Source organism: Dama dama, chromosome 20 (genome assembly GCF_033118175.1).
Source record: "Dama dama isolate Ldn47 chromosome 20, ASM3311817v1, whole genome shotgun sequence".
In the NCBI taxonomy this organism is placed as follows: Eukaryota; Metazoa; Chordata; class Mammalia; order Artiodactyla; family Cervidae; genus Dama; species Dama dama.
Genome location: NC_083700.1, coordinates 7,174,278 through 7,196,185, shown reverse-complemented (window position 1 = coordinate 7,196,185; position 21,908 = coordinate 7,174,278). Strand labels below are relative to the sequence as shown.

The 21,908-nt window shown below is 37.6% G+C and overlaps 1 protein-coding gene across 1 annotated transcript in view; it reads left to right on the top strand.

Annotated features, from left to right (window-relative positions):
- Positions 1-10,840, top strand: part of LOC133041648 (uncharacterized) — a 130,085-nt gene extending 119,245 nt beyond the window's left edge. The window contains 1 exon segment of the mRNA XM_061122532.1: positions 10,546-10,840. Coding sequence (XP_060978515.1) covers positions 10,546-10,840 — 295 coding nt within the window.
- Positions 10,841-21,908: the final 11,068 nt, after the last annotated feature.

Sequence of the window (21,908 nt, the reverse complement as noted above, 5' to 3'; positions counted from 1 at the left end):
AAAATGTTAAAAAATTTTTAAAAATGTTTAATTTTTTCCAGCTTTATTTGAGCTGTAATTAATATGTATACATTTTGTATATTTAAGTTATATAAAGTAATGATTCCATAAATGTATATATAGTAAGATGATTACCACAATAGGGTTAGTTAACACCTCTGTCACCTCACAGAATTATTTTTTGGGGGGTTAAGAACATTTAAGAATTACTTTCTTAGTAACTTCTAACCAGTATTCTTACTAAAGTCATCACACCTTACAATATATTAACAAAATTTATTTAGCTTATATCTGGAAATTTGTACCCTTTAACCAATATTTCCTTCTTTTGATCATCCATTCCAGGTCTGGTAGCCACCATTCTACTCTTTGTTTCCGTAAATTCAGTTTACTTAGATTCCATGTATAAGTGAGATAATACAGAATTTATCTTTATCTGACTTATTTCACTTAGCATAATGCCCTTAAGGTTCATCCATGTTGTTACAAAGAGCAGGGTTTCCTTCTCATGACTGAATAATATTTTATTGTGTGTATGTATGTATGTATATATGTGTGTGTGTGTATATATATATATATATGTGTGTGTGTGTGTATATACACACACCACATTTTCTTTATCCATTCATTCATAGCCAGACTTTTAGTTGTTTCCATATCTTGGCTATTATGAGTAATGCTGCAATGAACATGAGAGTTCAGTGATCTCTTCCAGATCCTGATTTCATTTTTTGGGGTGTGTGTGTATATATATATATAAATACCCAGAAGTAGGATTGCTAGATCTTTTTTTCTTTTTTTTTTTAGGATTGCTGGATCTTATGGTAGTTCTATTTCTGAATTTTTGAGGAACCTCCAGCACAGCAAAAGAAAAAATCAACAAAGTGAAAAGGCAATAAGTAATGGGAAAAAAAAAAAAAAAAATTGCAAGACATCTATATGATAAGATTCTAGCTAATTATCTAACTATTCTTGATTAATATCCAAAATATATAAGGAACTCATACAATGCGGGGAGCCGGCCTGACTGTTCAGGCCCCTTCTCGGCCCTGAGAGAGATCAAAAGGTCCCTCTCTGTCCCGCCACCCCTGATTTGTTAAAGTGCAAATTGGCCTTTCTCACCTCCCTCGAGGAAATCGCTGCAGCCACCATTTGCCCATTTTCCTGACTCTGATAAGATTATCGGGCTCCTGTGAATGGCTTATGTCTAGGTAGTCTTTACCTGATTGTAAGACGCTGGTGCCATGCTCTGCTGGAGTTAAGATAAAACTCCTGAGCTAAAACTAGTGTCTGCAGTTCTGCACGTATGCAAGTCTTTGATCTAAAATTTGGTGAATCCTGTTAGTATATATATGTATGTTACCCCTCAATAAAGTCGTCGGAATCAGTCACAAGCTGACTCCATCCCTCTCAACCCCATCTTTCTTAGTCTTTTATTTCTCAGGTGCTGTGGTGATTGCGTCCTCGACCTGTTCATCTAGCCGGCAGGCCCGGCAATACAACTCAAAAGCAATAACAAAATCTGATTTAAAAAAGACTTGAATAGATATTTTTCCAAAAGAGACATATAAATGGCTAACAGGTACATGAAAAAGGAATAAACATCACTAATCATCAGGGAAATGATGACGCCATGGGATTCTCCAGGCAAATTGAAACTTGATATCATTTGACACTTGTTAGAATGGGTACATCAAAAAGAAAGCCAACACAAGGATGTGGAGAAAGGGGAACTCTTGCACACAATGTTTCACTTTTTAAAATGTGGATGAATTTAGGGAATTCCCTGATTGTTCAGTGGTTAGGGCTGAGTTCTTTCACTGCTGTGACATGGGTTCAGTCTCTGGTTGGGCAACTGATTCTCACAAGCTGCACACATGGCCAAAAAACATAAACAAAAATATTTTAAAATGTGGATGAGTTTAAATGTGGAATACACTATCCAGTCCTCATGACTCTCACTTATTTTAGTCTCCAGTGACCACTTCAAATATCTGTTATCAACCTAGCTACTATCAGTCAGGGTCCAAGGTTTTCCAAATTGCTATTGTAGTCTATCCTCTAATTTACCTGGCTGGTGAGAAAAGCTTTCAGGGCTAGATTCTAAGAATACACTACCTGGAAGTTGCTCTCACAAGAATAATGTCCTCATTATAGAGCAGAGAAAGTCTACTCTGAACATGCAAAATATAGACATACTCTCTTCAGTTCAGGTCAGTCGCTCAGTCGCATCTGACTCTTTGAGACCCCAGAGACTGCAGCACAGCAGGCGTCCCTGTCCATCACCAACTCCCAGAGCTTGCTCAAAACTCATGTCCATCGAGTCAGTGATGCCATCCAACCATCTCCTCCTCTGTCATCCCCTTCTCCTCCTGCCTTCAATCTTTCCCAGCATCAGGGTCTTTTCCAATGAGTCAGTTCTTCACATCAGGTGGCCAAAGTATTGGAATTTCAGCTTCAGCATCAGTCCTTCCAATGAACACCCAGGACTGATCTCCTTCAGGATGGACTGGTTGGATCTCCTTGCAGTCCAAGGGACTCTCAAGAGTCTTCTCCAACACCACAGTTCAAAAGCACCAATTCTTCAGCATGAAGCTTTCTTTATAGTCCAACTCTCACATCCATACATGACCACTGGAAAAATCATATCTTTGACTAGACAGACCTTTGTTGGCACAGTAATGTCTCTGCTTTATAATATGCTGTCTAGGTTGGTTGTAGTTTTTCTTCTGAGGAGCAAAGGTCTTTTAATTTCATGGCTGCAGTCACCATCTGCCATGATTTTGGAGCCTCCCAAAATAAAGTCTGTCACTGTTTCTGTTGTTTCCCCCTCCATTTGCCATGAAGTGATGGGACCAGATGACATAATCTTAGTTTTCTGAATGTTAAGTTTTAAGCCAACTTTTTCACTCTCCTCTTTCTCACATACTCTCTTGCCAGTGGCAATTTCCAAGACAGGAAGGAGAGTATTCCTGATAAAGTTGAAGCTAGAATGATGAGAAACTTAATGGAATTATCCAGACTGGAATTTTGCCAAGATTTAGAACTACCACCTGCACAAGTTGGGGTCACTAGACTGAGGAACTTATTGAAGTTTTGTTTTGTTTTTTTTTTTTCTGATAAATGGACCTCCTGAAAGCTCAGCAGCCTGGAGCCCATGCTGGGCAGATTTGACAAAGTATTCTCCCTTGAGCTATATCCTTGAGCTATATCCTCCCTTGGCAAATATCCTCTTCAGAGAAGTTTAATCCTCATGAGTGAGGCTTGCTGACTTCAAGGCAGTGTGTAATTTTCATTTTCATTAGCTCTCTCTGAGTGAATGACTGCAAGTCTGGTTAAAAAAGTGAAAGTGTGTGCGTGTGCGTGTGTGCTAAGTCACTTCAGTCGTGTCTGACTCTTTGTGACCTTATGGACTGTAGCCCTCCAGGCTCCTCTGTCCATGGGATTCTCCAGGTAAGAATACTGGACTGGGTTGCCATGCCTTCTTCCAGGGGATCTTCCTGACCCAGGGATCAAACCAAGAACTCCTTCAGATTCTTGGGTTAGAAAGGTTTGTGGGTCTGTCCTATCTTGTTTCTTATGTGTGTGTAGCTTTTAGATGCAAAATCTCATTCAACCATCACAACTAACTACTAAAGCAGGCAGGGGAGTAGCTTTTTTTCTCCAGTACAAGCAGGGACTCAGAGAGTTTCAGAGCCAAAATTCAATCCAGGTTTCCAAATTCCCTGCCTATGATGTTCCACTTACTTTGGCACAAGTAAATGGTGTTGTTCCACGTTTCATGGTGGTAAAGCAAGCTGTGTCTACTGGAAGTCAAGGAAACTGGGATAATCCGAGGAAACAAATGCAGTGAAATTGATTATTGGCATTAGTAAACAATGCCACAGTATTATGACCCCTTAGGTGAAGGGTGTCATGTTCTTCATTATTTTCTTTGCCCTATATTGATAAACCATGCAATTAATGACCCAATAGCTAGTGCCAGAAGCCTAAGGGTCATCTTCTCCTTTTCTTCCGGCCATTTCATCTTAGTGTTCACCGAGTTTCTGGAATCATTACCTTCTTATCTTTTAATGCTACCTCCTCTCTGTCACACTGATAATGTCCTTATACCCTGGTATTTCTCCAAAAGGCTGTTGAGATAGTGTCTTAACTGGCCTGTGTGGCTCCTGGTTTGTACTCCTACCATCATTTCACTTGCAATTTTTCTTCATTTTCCCTTCCCCGTAGAATGGAATCCTCCTTAACTATTTCCCCCAGTCAAATCCTATACAACCAGGACAACATGTGCAAATGTTGCCATTATATATCTGTTTCCCCCACCAGATTATGAGCAACTTGAGAAAAGGGACTCTAGCTTATTCCTCATTATATCCACATTGGCTAGCTCTGTACCCAGCAATAGTAAGTGCTCAGACCATGTTTGATAAACAGCCAAATATTTAAAGCACATCTATATATTTCAGGCACTTAGATGTGAAGAATACTGTCACTGACCCGGTGGAGCTTCTAATCTGGTGCTGACATTTGAACAGATAAGTGTGATCAGATCTGATGTGTGCTTTTGTAGAAGTATGAAGCACATTCCGTGAGAAAACAGAGCTAGAGCCTTTTTCTCTGCAGCCACTGTTTGTCCAGAGGGAAGAAACCTGGAGGGGCAGCTTCCAGCCAGGACCTTGGCTCTTTCTACCCTCCCTACTCCCCAGCTCTATAAAGCACGACCTGAGACACATCTCTAACAAGTTAAGCAGAAACATTTCTCTGGAATGACAGCATCTACTTTGCTGAAATCCATTAATTCTCAGCTTTAACACCCTTGGTCAGAAATAGCTCGGAACCTTATGGGGAAATAAGAAAAGCAGACTGTCTGGCCACAGTCACAAGAAAGTTATTAATATTCCTCTTCTCGGGTATCTCTCTTTCCATCCTTTCTCCCACTGACTGCACCCCACCCCTCAGCCCCAAAATAAATATTTCCCAAGAATACGAGACAAGAGATTTGAAAGTAAATCAAAACCTGGACAGAGGGTCAACGAAAAAGGATAAAGCTGCTACTTATGTGTGTCTAAGGCAGTAAAAGGGACAGCTTGTTATATTATTTACAGTCTTCATAAAGAGGAAGCCCTCCTTGCTCAGACAAAGCCTTGAGCTTATTAATTGCTGGAGAGGTCTGTCCCACTCATAGGTTTTCTACTGTTGATGGAAAAGGCAGGGAGAGACTTAACTCTCTCTCTCTCTGTTCCAAGGGAGCTTTGGGGGCAAGCGGAAGGGTTTGTTAAACCTCCAGATTTCTCTGCATTATGTCCAGGTGGCATGACGTGTGAACAGACGAAAGATTAAAATCAGCGAGGAAATCGCTCCGTCTGAGCCCAGATCACGACGCCTTTCAGTGACCCGGTAACCCAAATGCTATCTGTCAACTTGTCCTTCCAGCGACTTTTCACCCCATGCTCTGCGGCTGCTGCTCCAAGGGAAAAAAGAAAAAAAAAAAAAAAAAAAAATCAGGAGTTGGAAGGAGGGGGAAGGGGAGAGGGAGGAAGCTAGGATAAAATACTGCCTTATTACTAAGGACTCTGCAATGCAGGTCAACGGAGGGGCGCGGGAGCCTTTTTAACAAACCAAATACTTTTTCCAGACCCTCAGTTTCAATGTTTCCTCATTCTCTCGCTACTGAGATGCTCAGCTCCCTCAACTCAGGAAATGTCACACCAAGTCATGGGACCTGGTCCCCCCGAAAAATCTAAGTCCTAGAGGGTTAAATGAGAATGGAAATTTTCCTAACTTTCAAAAACCTTTCCACAAAATCTGCCAGGCCTTTGTCTGGGTTCTTGAGTTAAAAGCATCACTGAGTTTGCTCTGGTCTTGGGGTACTGCCAGAGTTAGTTCACTTAATTTGAAAGTAGGAGGTCAGATTGGGAGAGGTGAGTGAAGAGGGTGGAAGCAGACACTTTGCAGATATTTTACAATGTTGACCACTCAAAGTAAGAGCTGCTTATTAAGAGCTTGTGTTGGCAGCAGAGTTGGATGGAGTCCTTAGATGCCTCCAACAACAGAAAGATAAGGCGGCATATTCCATAAGGCACTAGCTTGAACCATATGAAGTTACCTTTTTCTTTTCCAGGTTGAAAACTGGCAATTCTGTAGAGCTCGAGCTAATTAAAAAATCTAAGGAACACCTTACCATAATAAGGTTGATAAATATCAGATATGATCATCTTAAAAAAAAAAAAAGGTTCTGTTTTGTTAGCATCCCTGCTTTGCTAGCATCTTGATCATGTGCTTTATCTCCCTATGGAGCTACTCAACACTGAGGGGTCAACTTATGCATTAAAATAAAACAGAAAATAGAAGCCACTTAACGCATTTTAAAACAGATCCTCACGTAAGTCTTTTTTTCTGAAAGATTTCAAAAAATAAGTGATTTTTAAGGATGCATGTATGAAACTTCAGGACTCCTAAGCATTCAGATGCTTGGGAATTTACATAGAAAAATTTTCTGTCTGCTCTTTGTTATTGCTGTTGTTTAGTCACTAACTCCTGTCTGAGTTTTTGAGACTCCATGGGTTGTAGCCCACCAGGCTCTTCTGTCCATGCGATTTCCCAGGCAAGAATACTAGAGTGGGTTACCATTTCCTTCTCCAGGGGATCTTCCTGACCCAGCGATTGAACTTGTGTCTCCTGCATTGCAGGCAGATGCTTTACTGCTGAAGAACCCTCTGCTCTTTCACTTACTGCTTTTTCTGTTTGAGTATTCCATCTGGGATACTACATTACATTTAGTCTCCTCTTGATTATGACAGTTTTCTCGGACTTTTCTTATTTTTGATGACTTTGACAGTTTGAGAAGTATTGGTCACTTGTTTTGTAGACTCTGCATACCATTTTGTGTATATACTTTATTTAGTGTAAGAAATATTCCTTTAGGTCAATAGCATTTTTTTTCCCCCAGAAGCAACATTTTTAGTCACTTCAAAATATTTCATTGATGACTATGACACAGGTATTTTTTCTAAAGAAAATAAAATGGCTTCTCTTCTTTAGAAGTGCTGGAGGTTAACATGGAAATGATAGCATTCAATGGGGAAAAGTATATACTCAACCAACATAATCTGATGGTGAACATTTTGACATGCCTGTTTTGACTTCTGTTCTAGGTTACTGTATAAGTGTGGGCACACAACTATACACAAAATAACACAGTTGTGTGGCATATTATCTTGAATCCAGACTCTAAATATCTAGTAATCTATCTTTGCAACTCTGGAACTCTATTATCTTGAGATTAAGAAGTAAGGAATGAGTGAAGTGGTGATGGGCAGATATTTAGGGTCTGGATTAAAGATAATATGTCCCAGTTGTAGAGTCACTTGTTCACTTTCATAGTAAAGGCTTGCAAACAACTATTCTAAACTATATATCATTTTAAACTATATTATCATCACCATCTTTCCTCATCTCAAATTAATCCTTGATGGTTCATACTTTCTCACTTTGCAATATCAAGTTATCTCCTAAGTATATCTTTTGTCACTCATCATTTTTACCTCTGCTGCATTTGTTCTAATTGCCATCATCTGTTACCTGGACTGTTATATTATATTTCTAACTGGTTTCTCCTTCTCTCCCTAGGTCCAAACTTTCTTTACTCAAGTACCTGCCAGTAGATATATATATATAATATATACTGTATATATATATTATATATATATGTGTGTGTGTGTATCTAACATATAATGTATATATTTACATACTATGTATCTGTATATACACATTATATAAATATAATGTAAATACAGAAGGAAAACCACAATTACAGAAAACTAACAACCTGATCACATGGATCACAGCCTTGTCTAACTCAAAGGAACTGTGAGCCATGCTGTGTAGGGCCACTCAAGATGGACGGGTCATGGTAGAGAGTTCTGACAAAACGTATTGACTGGAGAAAGGAATGGCAAGCCACTACCATATTCTTGCCTTGAGAATCCCAAGAACAGTATGAAAAGGCAAAAAGATAGGAAACTGAAAGAAGAACTCCCAAGGTTAGTAGGTGCCCAATAAACCACTGGAGAAGAGTGGGAACATAGTTTCAGAAAGAATAAAGATACAGAGCCAAAGTGAAAACAATACCCAGTTGTGAATGTGACTGGAAATGGAAGCAAAGTCCGATGCTGTAAAAAACAATATTGCATAGGACGCTGGAATATTAGGTCCATGAATCAAGGCAAATTGGATGTGGTCAAACAGGAGATGGCAAGAGTGAACATCGACATTTTAGGAATCAGTGAACTAAAATGAACTGGAATGGGCGAATTTAATTCAGATCACCATTATATATTCTACTGTGGGCAAGAATCCCTTAGAAGAAATGGAGTAGCCCTCATAGTCAACCAAAGAGTACAAAATGCAGTACTTGGGTGCAATCTCAAAAACAACAGAATGATCCCTGCTCATCTTCGGGACAAACCACTCAATACCACAGTAACCCAAGTCTATGCCCCAACCACTAATGCTGAAAAAGCTGAAGTTGAACAGTTCTATGAAGAACTACAACATCCTAGAGCTAACACCAAAAAAAAAAAAAAAAAAAAAAAAAAAGACGTCTTTTTCAGCATAGGGGACTGGAATTGAAAAGTAGGAAGTCAAGAGATATCTGGAGTAGCAGGCAAGTTTGGCCTTGGAGTTCAAAATGAAGCAGGACAAAGGCTAACAGAGTTTTGCCAAGAAAATGCACTGGTCATAGCAAACACCCTCTTCCAACAATATAAGAGACAACTCTACACATGAATATCACTAGATGGTCAATACTGAGATCAGATTGATTATATTCTTTGCAGCCAAAGATGCAGAAGCTCTATACCATCAGCAAAAACAAGACCAGGAGCCAACTGTGGCTCAGACCATGAACTCCTTATTGCCAAATTCAGACTTAAATTGAAGGCAGTAGGGAAAACCATTAGAATATTCAGGTTTGACCTAAATCAAATCCCTTATGATTACACAATGGAGGTGACAAATAGATTCAAGGGATTAGATCTGATAGGCAGACTCCCTGAAGAACTATGGCCAGACATTCATAACATTGTACAGGAGGCACTGATTAAAACCATCCCCAAGAAAAAGAAATATAACAAGGCAAAGTGGTAGTCTGAGGAGGCCTTACAAACAGCTGAGAAAACAGAAGTAAAAGCCAAATGAGAAAAGGAAAGATATATCCATCTGTATATCGAGTTCAAAAGAATAGCAAGGATAGATTAGAAACCCTTCTTACTTGATCAATGCAAAGAAATACAGGGAAACAATAGAATGGGAATGACTAGAGATCTCTTCAAGAAAATTAGAGATACCAAGGGAACATATCACACAAAAATGGCCACAATTAAGGACAGAAATTGTATGGACCTAACAGAAGCTAAAGATATTAAGAAGAGGTGGCAAGAATACACAGAAAAACTATGAAAAATATTTTAAGGACCCAGATAACCAAAGTCAGACATCCTGGACTGTGAAGTCAAGTGGGCCTTAGGAAGCATCACAATGAACAAAACAAGTGGAGGGGATGGAATTCCAGCTGAGCTATTTTGAATTCTAAAAGACAATGCTGTGAAAGTGTTGCACTCAATATGCCAGCAAATTTGGAAAACTCAGCAGTGGCCACAGGACTGGAAAATGTCAGTTTTCATTCCAATCCCAAAGAAAGGCAATGCCAAAGAATGTTCCAACTACCACACAATGGCACTCATCTCACAGGCTATCAAACTAATGCTTAAAATTCTCTAAGCTAGGCTTCAACAGTACATGAACTGAGAACTTCCAGACATTCAAGTGAATTTAGAAAAGACAGAAGAACCAGAGATCAAATTACCAACATCCATTGGATCATCAATAAAAACATGACAATTCCAGAAAAGCATCTACTTCTGCTTCGTTGACTATGCTAAAGCCTTTGTGTGGATCAAAACAAACTGTGGAAAATTCTTAAAGCAATGGGAGTACCAGACCACCTTACCTGCTCCTAAGAAATCTATAAGCAGGTCAAGAAGCAACAGTTAGAACCAGACATGGAACAACAGACTGGTTCCAGATTGGGAAAGGAGTACATCAAGACTGTGCATTGTCACCCTGAATATTTAACTTACATGTGGAGTACATCATGCAAAATGCTGGCTTGGATGAAGCACAAGCTAGAATCAAGACTGTTGGGAGAAATATCAATAACCTCAGATATGCAGATGACACCACCCTTATGGCAGAAAGTGAAGAGGAACTAAAGAACCTCTTGATGAAAGTGAAAGAGGAGAGTGAAAAAGCTGGCTTAAAATTCAACATGCAAAAAAAAAAAAAAAAGAAGAAGAAAGAAAAAAAATAATGGCATCTGGTCGCATCACTCCATGGCAAATAGATGGGGAAACAATGGAAACATGACAGACTTTATTTTGGGGACTCCAAAATCACTGCAGATGGTGACTGCAACCATGAAATTAAAAGATGCTTGTTCCTTGGAAGAAAAGCTATGACAAACCTACATAGTATATTAAAAAGCAGACCAGAGCTGCAGCCGAACACGGGCCTAGAGGATGGGCAAAGGATGCTGACCAGGTCCGGAGATCCCAAGGAGGAGGAAGAAGAGGAGGAGGAATTAGTGGATCCTCTGACGACAGAGAAAGAGCAATGTTAGCAGATGGAGAAATGTGTGAAGGCTCGGGAGCGGCTAGAGCTCTGTGATGAGCATGTATCCTCCAGGTCACAGACAGAGGAGGACGGCACAGAGGAGCTCTTTGGCTTCTTGCATGCAAGGGACCACTGTGAGGCCCACAAACTGTTTAAGAGCTTGAAATAGGTGTGCAGATTTGTTCACCTCAGCCTTCATCACCTGAGCATTGGGATATTTCCTCCTGGTTTTGAACATGCCATTTATTTGTGTAACTAAGTTCATGTGAATCTCAAGGATTTTAGCTTAGGCAAGTAATTTCTGTGTAATTATCAGTGATTTCATCTTAATAAAGTCCAGATCAGCAAAAAAATAAATAAATAAAATAAAAAGCAGAGACATTCCTTTTTACTAACAAAGGTCTGTCTAGTCAAAGTCATGGTTTTTCCAGTAGTCATGTATAGATGTGAGAGTTGGGCCATAAAAAAAGCTGCATGCTGAAGAATTGATGCTTTTTAACTGTGGTGTTGGAGAAGACTCTTCAGAGTCCCTTGGACTGCAAGAAGATCAAACCAGTCCATCCTAAAGGAAATCAGTCCTGAATATTCACTGGAAGGACTGATGCTGAAGCTGAAGCTCCGATACTTTGGCCACCTGATGCGAAGCACTGACTCATTGGAAAAGACCCTGACGGTGGGAAAGATTGAGAAGAGATTAGGAGAAGGGATGACAGTGGATGAGATGGTTGAAAGGCATCACCAACTTGATAACATGAGTTTGAGCCAGCTCCAGGAGATGGTGAAGGACAGAGAAGCCTAGCATGCTGCAGTCCGTGGGGTCACAAAAGTCAGACACAACTGAGTATCTGAACTGAACTGATAATGTATGCATGCACAGAGCTGGCTCTTCTACCACATTTAAGAATATCTTGTTTGCTTCTCATTCCTTGGTGCAGATCAGACTTTGAATTTGCTCTGTACGTGCCTTTGAGCAAATAACCTAATCTTTCTGCTTCAGTTTTCTCATCTCTACAATAAAGACCAGAGTACCTTACCTGACAGTGTTACTGTAGAATTAAATGTGCGGATAAATGTAAAATTTGTTTTATTTTTTTCCTCTAAGTTTCCTCTGCCTGAACCATCCATTCTCCATTACCCCCTTTCCCATGGTTCAACCATCTTTCATAAACAGTTTAAAATTGCTTTTTTTTTTTTTTCCTGTGCCTTCTTCATGTAGAGGAAATCACTCCATCTGCTTAGCTTTTTCTACAAGCTATGGATTATTATCTAGACTTTAAGAATAAAGAAACTGAGGCTCGAGATAGATAAGTGATTTTTCCCATAACCACACAGTTCCAAATAGATAATGAAGGTAAGATTCAAATATGGCTATTTTTGATACTCTGCATCACCTACCTTCCACTTTAGAGTTTTCCACAAAAAGCTGCCCTTTTTGTGAAAAGAAGCCTTTCATAGCTTTAGAATAAGATTTCAGTTCTGTCCCTGGACCAAGTGTTCTAATTTTGTTTTAGGAGAGTCGGGCAGGGGTTGAACAGTGAGAACACTGTTTCTTCATCTATAAAATGGAAATAATGGAGCCATTTTTCTTTGAGGTCTTTCTGTCTTAATATCCTAGAATATTGCCATATACCTGGATACAGAAATGGAGATTACTTGAGATTTGCTTGAACTTTGGGCTCACCAACTTTACTTTGTTATTCCGTAGTTCTCTTATTCTCCATTTTAAATACATTTAACAGGAATGCCACCTCCAGGGAGTTGAAGAAACACTTCCAGAGAGCCAGGTTCCCATCAATGTTATTGTTGTTAGTTGCTCAAACATGTCTGACTATTTGCGACCCCATGGACTGCAGCACGTCAGGCTTCCCTGTTCTTCACCATCTCCTGGAGCTTGTTCAAGCCCATGTCCATTGCGTCAGTGATGCTATCCAACCATGTCATTCTCTGTCATCACCTTCTCCTCCTGCCTTCAGTCTTTCCCAGCATCAGAGTCTTTTTTAATGAGTCAGTTCTTTGCATCAGGTGGCCAAAATATTGGAGTTTCAGCTTCAGCATCAGTCCTTCCAATGAATATTCAGTAGTGATTTTCTTTAGGATGGACTGGTTGGATCTCCGTGCAGTCCAAGGGACTCTCAAGGTTTTCTCCAACACCACAGTTCAAAAGCACCAATTCTTCAGCACTCCGCCTTCTTTATGGTCCAACTCACATCCATACGTGACTACTGGAAAAACCATAGCTTTGACTATACAGACCTTTGCTGGCAAAGCAACGTCTCTGCTTTTTGATATGCTGTCTGGGTTTGTCTGGCTGCAGTCACCATCTGCAGTGATTTTGGAACCCAAGAAATTAAAGTCTGTCATTGTTTCCATTGTTTCCCCATCTATTTACCATGAAGTGATGGGACCGTATGGGACCCTGTCAGTAGTCTCATCTAATTTCATTAGAATCACTTCTATCTCCTGCTGTTCTGATATTTATAACCCCCCCACCCCCATTCTCATAACAGACTCAGCCTTAGGTCATTCCAAGACCACTTCACACCCTGCTGGTGTTTATCTGGATCAAAGGATCAGATCATAGACTGTCTTTATTCCTCCAAGTGAACTCAAACACCAGCCCTCCTGATCAGATAACAGGCAATCTGTAGCTTGTCACTCTCTGCTCCTGCAGTCTCAATCAAGCTCCCCTCTCAGGACCCAGTGATTATATTAATTACCATCTCTAATTTAAAAGAGGCTCCTGCCTGAAGGTCTCTGTGCAAAAAAGTGTTTGTTTCTTTTTTCTTTTTTTGTAAAATGGAAGACCCATTCTTGGTAGAGTCACAGAGCAAAAGAGAGGCTAAGTACAAGTGGGATACACAGGAATTAGGAACACAAATGCTGCCAGGCGCTGGAGGGGAGCGAATCTACAAACCCAACATTTTCTGAAACATCTTCTCAGACCATTCCAACCACAAATAACTTTCTTGTCCTCTAAGCATTTAAAATATGTCTGTTACTGCCACTCATCTTGCCCTTCTTTATCTTCTTAAATTATATTATATTGGAGCAGAGAAACATTTGATTCAAATCACTGCTCTGCTCTTTTTTAATTATATGGCTTTCTAACATTTGCTCAATCTCTCTGAATTTGAATCTTGATTATTTCTTCTGTTTAAAAGGCAGATAATAAAGATTCAAAATTCTTGAGTTGTTGTGAACATAATGTTAAACTCTTGCCTATTTTGTCATATGTTTTAAACCTTCAGGGAGGTCACTGACTATATATATATATATATATAATGTATTGTTATTCCTTAGAGTTCAAGTGCAATGCCTTCTTGAAAGAATAAGTTAACTAAATATAGCTGTTGCTCAAAAGAATTTCTAGTGTTCTTATTTGAATCTAGGCTAGTTGGTGCATTGAAAACCAGCCTGCTATTCAGCCTTGTTTATCGCCTGGAGCAAGTCAAAGTAGAATGCAAGAGAACTGAAAAATTATTTCCTCTCTATTTTCTTTTTTATCAGTTTATACTCCTGTTTGGTGCTTTCTTTTCCAGCTTGTTCATTTCTGCTTACTATCTCCAGGGAAGCCCACTGAGATGTCATCCTGCTCTCAACCTCCTGTACCTTTCTACCTAGCAAATCAGAAAATATCTATATGGCAAAACAGAAAGCATGTTAGGAAGTGGAAGGTGGCAAAAATACTTCCCATAAAAGGGTTAATAGACAGTAGTTAGAAAAAAAAAAAAAAAAAAGTGTTATCTTTAAAAGCAAAAAAAAAAAAACACAACAAATTACTAAAGTCTTTGCACCAAAGGGTAATCAGCTATCTTTACTTTCACATAGATTAACTCATTTAATTCTCATAAAAATCTATGAGAAGCTTCTAGGTCCATAGGATAATGGCAGCAGCCTAAATTAGAATCTCTCCACACAGCCTTGAAAAACAAAGATACATCTGAACAAGGGGTGAAAATAAAATCACCCATATCTTGCAAGCAATATAACATAAAAATAAAGAACTTTGCAAACTTTAATTTACAACTAATTGAGAAAATAACTGAGGAAAGCAGAGCAGAAAGGAGAATAAGGCAGAGTGGGTTCAGAGAATATCATTTAAAGCTGACAAGCAGAGTAGTCAAAACTAAGGAAAGGAGAGACTCTGGACATTAGTATGAGGTAACAATGTGGGCATGTTACAAGCCTTCCTGAATAACAAAAGAAACATAAAACACAATGTAAAAACAGAAAGAGAAAAAAGAGATTTTTTTTTTTTTTTTATAAAATGACAGTTGAAAGTCACTTTATAGTGAAACTATATGAAGAGCACAATAAAATCATTGATAAAGCTGAAATGAAATATGTTATAATCAGCAAATGTAAATGCATTTAACTCAGGTATTAAAAGAAAACATTTTAAACTTGGCTCAAAAAGCAAAACCAACTGTTTGCAGTATACATAAGATAAAACTTAACAAGACAGTGGAGAAAGCTGAAAAACAAAGAATTGAACAAAGGTAAAAGCAAGGAAAAAGAAAGCAGGATTGTGATTGTGTATCTGATAAGGTAGAACTCAGGAAAAACAAATAAGACAAGAAGAAAACTTTTTAGAGGCAAAGGCCACAGTTCACAGAAAAGATAAGTTGGAAACTTTCTACATATCAGCCACCTTCCTAAAGCAGGAACCTCAGGAAATGCAAGGATACAGAAGCAAACAAACACCAGGAGATTTTGGCACATCATGCTCAGACTGAAAAAGGTAAAAGGAATGGAAACAAGTACGGATACAGAGAGCACAAGCAGCACAATAAATAAAGTGTTCTTATTTGTACGCTGATGATAGAGAACAAATCTTGCTCCCTAATGCATATTGAATACTTATGAAAATCCACCAATTCTCCACATATTGAGTTACAAAAAATTCAATACATTACACAAAGTAGTAATAATAAGACCACTCTTCTTACTTTGCTAAAAGCTCAATTTAGATGAGAAAATACAAATCTAAGATTTGTCATATGCCCAGACATTACACAAATAATGATTAAAAACATTATGTATCAGAATTTGTGTATCTTTAATCTATACAATTAAAGTGAGCAGAAGAAATTTTATAGTCTTATACATATATATATATATACATATATATATATATGTCAATAAAAATGAACAATGAAAATCTAATTGCCAGATTTGATTATTTGAATAATTTGAATAATTCAGCTAATAAAGATAACAAAAGAGAGGAAATAAGAACAAAAGCAAAAAATTAATGAAATAGAAAAGAAAAATTAGCCATATTACTAAGCCAATGTTTGTTTACAAAAAAACAAAGAAATAAATTATCACTTGCTAATCTAAATAAGCAGAAAGCTTGTTTATGGGATGAGGTTGGGGGAAAAAAACCCATAAATACACAAGATAAAAAGTGACAAAGGAAAATAACCATTAAAACAGGAGATTTAAGTAATGGAAAAGTAGACAATTCTCTAGAAAACATACTTTGATGAAACTGACTCCAATTAAAAAATAAAATAAAATACCATTTTTTTAAGTAGAAAAAATGGAGAATACCTAAGAGCTACTTTCCACTCCCCATATCTCATAAAACATCTGGTCAAGATGATTTTACAGGGGAATTCTACAGAAATTTTAAGGTCAGGTACTATTTTACAAAAGCATGAAAAGAGAAGGAAATCATCCAAATCCTTCTGATAAAAAGAATGTAACATTAATAAAACTTGATTTAACAAATTACTCTTCTCAAGTCTATAGACAAATTTCACTTATAAATATTGATTCAATAGCCCAAAGTAAACATTAACTCAAGGAGCAACAGTACTAAGAAGATAATACATCAGGAAAAAATACAGTTTATATCAGAAATGTTAGTATTAGGAAGTCCACTAATATATTTCACCTTATTTTTATCTTTACAGAGAAAAGTCATATGCTCATATTAAAAAATGCTTGAAAAGCATTTGTAAAATTTAACTCACCTTCCCACTAAAAACATAAAAAAATAATCAATGACTATTTTCTTAGCATAATAAAAGATATATACTCCAGCCAAAAAATGGCATTTATAATGGAAAACAATAAAACATCTCTCTAAAGTCTGGCACCAGGCAAAAATGGCCAGCTTCAGTATCAATTACCACAGAACTGGAGCTTTTAGGTAACAAATTATGATAAGTAAAAAATAAGAATCACAAAAATTAGAAAGAAGGAGTTGAAAATATCTTTATTTGTAGATGATATGATATTATTGTATATCTTGAAAACCTATGACACTTCATAGAAATAAAATACAATTCACTTAAAAATTAGTGATGCTGTAGAAAATTTAAGTAATACATAAAAAGCAATAGTCCAGATACACTACATTAAGAGATGAATGACCAAAAGCCACGTGATCATTTTAGTTGATGCCAAAGAAACATTTGAAGCAAGGATCAATACTCCTTCAGATAATAACAGTCAACCAACTAGAAACAGAAGGGAACCACCTCAACATAATAAAGGTCATGTATGAAAGACTTACTTCATACTTGAGAGCTTAACATCATACTTTACAAAAGACTGAAAGCTTGCTGTCTAAGATCAGTATCAAGAACAGGATGCTCACTCTCATTGCTTCACTTTGCCCAGTGTTGGAAATTCTAGCTAGGGTAATTGGTCAAGAAAAAGCAAAACAAAAAGAAATAAAAGAAAAAGAAAAAGAAATAAAAAAGCTAAAAAGGAAGAGGTAAAACTATCTCTTTGCAGATGAAATTATCTTATATGTAGAAAATACTAACAATTCCATATATAAAGGAAAATAAAAAAAATCTGGAACTAATACATTCAGCAAAGTTGCAGAATACAAAATCAACACACAAAGATCAGTTGCATTTCTATACACTAAAAACAATCAGGAAAGGAAATTTAAAATTGAGTCTATTTATGACAGTATAAAAAGGAATAAAATACTTAGAAATAAACTTAACCAAGGAGGTAAAAGGCCTGTGCACTGAAAACTGCAAAACATTGCTTAAATAAATGAAAGAGATCACAAATAGATGGAAAGAAATATCATGTTCATGAATTAGAAGACAATATTGTTAAGATGTCAATATAATTCTCAGAGATTTGCATATTTAATGTAATCTCTATCAAAATCATAATGGAATTTCTTTTAGGAAAAAAAAAAATCCTCCTAAAATTCACATGGAATCTGAAAGGACTCCAAATAGCCAAAACATTTTGACAAAGAAGAACAATGTTGGAAGGCTCATGCTTCCTGATTTCAAAACATATTACAAAGCTAGAGTAATTAAAGTGGTGGTGTTGTTTACATGCTAAGTCATGTTGGACACTTTGGTAACCCCATGGACTGTAGCCTGCCTCTGTCCATGGGATTTCCCAGGCAAGAATACTGAAGTGGGTTGCCATTTCCTTCTCCTAGTGATCTTCCCAACGCAGGGATGGAACTCACGTCTCCTGGTCTCTTGCAATGCCTTGTGAAGTATAGGCAGATTCTCTACTGCAGAGCCACTGGAGAAGCCTAAAGTGGTGTAGTACTGTCATAAAGACTGATATCTAGACCAATAGATTAAAATAGAGAGTTCAGAAACAACCTACCCCCCCTCAATAAGAGTGCTAAGATCACTTGATCAGGAAAGGGCAGTCTCTTCAAACAAATGGTGTTGGGAAAACTAGATATCCACATGCAAAATGAAGTTAAACTCTTATTTTACACCATAAACAAAAATTAACTCAAAATGAATTACAAAACTTAGGACTCAAAATTCTAAAACTTCTAGGCTAAAACAAGGTAAAATCTTCATGACATTGGGCTTGACAATGATTTCTTGGACGTGATACCAAAAGGAAAGGCAATCAAAGCAAAAATAATCAAAATGGACTATATTAAACTTTAAAACTCTGTTCCTCAAAGAACACACTCAGCAGAATGAAAGATAACTACCCAGTAGGAGAAAATATTTGCAAATGATATATCTGATAAAAGATTAATATCCAGAATATACAAAGAACTTCTATAACTCAACAATAAAAATAAAATTATCTTATTAAAAGATGGGCAGAAGACTTGAATAAATATTTCTCCAAAAAATGATATACAAATGGCTAACAACATATGAAAAAATACTGAGCATTAGCAATCATCAGTAAAATGCAAATTAAAACCACAATGAGATATCACTTCACTCCATTAGAATGACAGTTGCTCAAAACAAGAACAACAAAAACTAGATTTTCATATGATCTACAATCATGTGTCTAGGTATATATCCAAAATAATTGAAGGAACTATCTTGAAGAGACATTTCCTTGAAGTATCTTGTGTATCTTGAAGATATGCATGCTCATAGCAGAACTATTCACAATCATCAAGGTATGGAAACAACTGAAATGTCTGTCAATGGAAAAAATGCAGTTGCTGCTGTTATTTAGTCACTCAGTCTGACTCTTTGAGACCCCATGGGCTGCAGCACACAAGGCTTCACTGTCCTTCACTATCTCCTGAAGTTTGCTCAAATTCATGTCCATTGAGTTGGTGATGCCATCCAACCATCTCATCCTCTGTTGACCCCTTCTCCTCCTGCTCTCAGTCTTTCCCAGCATGATGGTCTTATCCATTGAGTTGGCAGGATGACAAATTTTATGATGGTTTTACCATAATAAAAAAAGTTAACAGTTTTAATATATAAAAATAATAACAAATTAAAAGAATTAGCAGAATAAGAAAAAAAATGATGCAATATTAAGAACAAATTAATTAGAAATGTTTAAAATCTAAATGAGGCAAATAGTCTTCCCTGGTTGTCCAGTGGTTAAGACTCTATGCTCCCAATGCGGGGAACCCAGATTTGATCTTTGGTCAGAGAACTAGATTTCGTATGCTGCAGCTAAGAGCCCACATGCCACAATGAAGATATAGGGTGCTGCAACTAAGATCTGGAACTGCCAACAAATAAATATGTAAATATTAAAAAATCATGAAGGATGCAAAAGTAGTTTTGAACAAATAATTATCCGATGTTCTTTCATAGGGCTATTCACCTTCACAAAGATTATGCTTCTCCATGCTTCTCCCCAAGTTATAAGTGAAAGTGAACCTAACAAAATAACAAGTTTTTTTTTTCTTTCTGAAAGAAGACAAGTTGATTCTACATTTAATATGCAAAAATAAATAAGAAATAGTAGCCAAGAATACCAGGCAAAAAATGATCATCGACTGAGGGTCAGCCTTACATGATATTAAAATGTCCCATAAAGACCTTAAAATAAAGATAATATGATCCATGAATGGGTGGACTGAGCAATGAAACAATGAAAAAAATCCAGAAATAGACCTTAGAAATTTGCTAAATAGTAAAGTAGTGTATCAAATCACTGGAGGTAAATGACCTATTAATAAACAATGCTGAGACAACTAGATAGTTATTTAGTAAAAGATAAAATTGGCAAACCTTAAGCTGTTTATCAACCTAACTTCCAAATGAATCAGAGATTTTTTTTTTTACTTTAAGCATGGGTAAATTCCATTATAAACTGAGAATACAGGAAGTGAAGTGAAAGTCGCTCAGTCGTGTCCGACCCTTTGCAGCCCAATGGACTATACAGTCCATGGAATTCTCCAGGCCAGAATACTGGAGTGGGTAGCCATTCCCTTCTCCAGGGGATCTCCCCAACCCAGGGACTGAACCCAGGTCTCCTGCATTGCAGATGGATTCTTTACCAGCTAAGCTCTCAGGGAAACATTTCTGACTTTGACTAAAAGTGTAGTTAAAGGACTACAAACAATGACAGTCCATAGATATGAACAGACTCAGAGCTAAAATGTTAGTTTCTGGGTATTATTCTCACTCAGGGGCACCTGGTCTCCTAGAGAAATGGCTGATTCCAGACCTGGGTTCAAAACAATTTCGTTTTGAGGAAAGAAAAAATAAAAATAAAAGCAAAGAGGCAGTTAAAAGGGGCCAAATCCAGATGTACAGAAGTAATCTTCAAGCTTTTTCTTACCTACTCCCATCCTAGGCCAAATTTGGTGAAAATATAAGGAGAAAAAGGATAATGACTCTAATCCACCATAAAGTGCTGTAAAATAATAAATAAATAAAAATGCATGAGTCTATAGTGAAAAATCTAAAATCTGTACTATGATTTCAAAGGTCTTGTACTAAAGCTGAATCTAGCCTCTGTACCTCAATGCCAAACTAATTTTTGGAGACAGAGTTTTTTGGCAAGGTAGCAAAGAACAGTTTTTTGCTTTGCCAGAGAAAGGGGGCAACAGAGGGCTAATGCCCTCAAAACTGTGTGTCCCCACCTGGAGATAGTAGTGAGAAATGTTATAGTAATGATTCAAAGTGGACATGATCAGTTCGTGGACATTCTTCTGGTCGGTTGGTGGTGATGTAAATGGGAGTCAGCATCATCAACCTAGTTCCAACCAATCTTGATCTAGCCCTTGTATGCATCATCCTATTAATTTCTCCCATCTAGAGGGTGCTTCTTGATCTCAAAACAGCTCAGAGATGCTGTGTATACTCCTTGACAGGGAACCAGGACCCTGCCCCAAGGCTGTCCTACAGTTTCCCTTGACTGTTCTCTGTGTTTCCACACCCCCTGGAGCGTGCAACCACACTTTCTCCAGGGATCTTCCCGACTCAGGGACTGAGCCCAGGCCTCCTTATTGCAGGCAGCTTCTTTACCACCTGAACCAATAGGAAACCTTCCCTAATCAGCAAATGTTTGAACCTGCCAGTTGAAACTCAGGGAAGGTCCTGAGACTGAATAAAACCTATTACCTATAATCAAAAAATGAGGAGCGTAGAAAGGCTTTTGTGTCCAAGAGCCCCATTGGGTCTCTTGGTATCAGCAGGACCTGAATCTTGTTTAACTACAACTGGCTCTCCCTTTCCCAGTGCATCCTAACCCCACTGGCTTCTTTATTTTTCCTCAAACACACCAAACCCCTTTGCTACTTGGGATTTCTGTACCTCATTTATTTCTTCTGTGACCTTGTTGACAGTCTTCAATTATCTTATTTTCTTCTTTGTTTATTTATATCTTACCTGTTTTTCCCAGGGGAATATCAATTCCAAAAGATCAGGAAAGCCTGTCTTTTTCACTGTCAGATCCCAGTCTGAGTATAATGAGTGGGAGAGGATTGGCTTTCAATAAATATTTCTGAACAATGACAAGAGGATGAGTAAATAATGAACAAATAAGTGAAATAATTCTTCTGA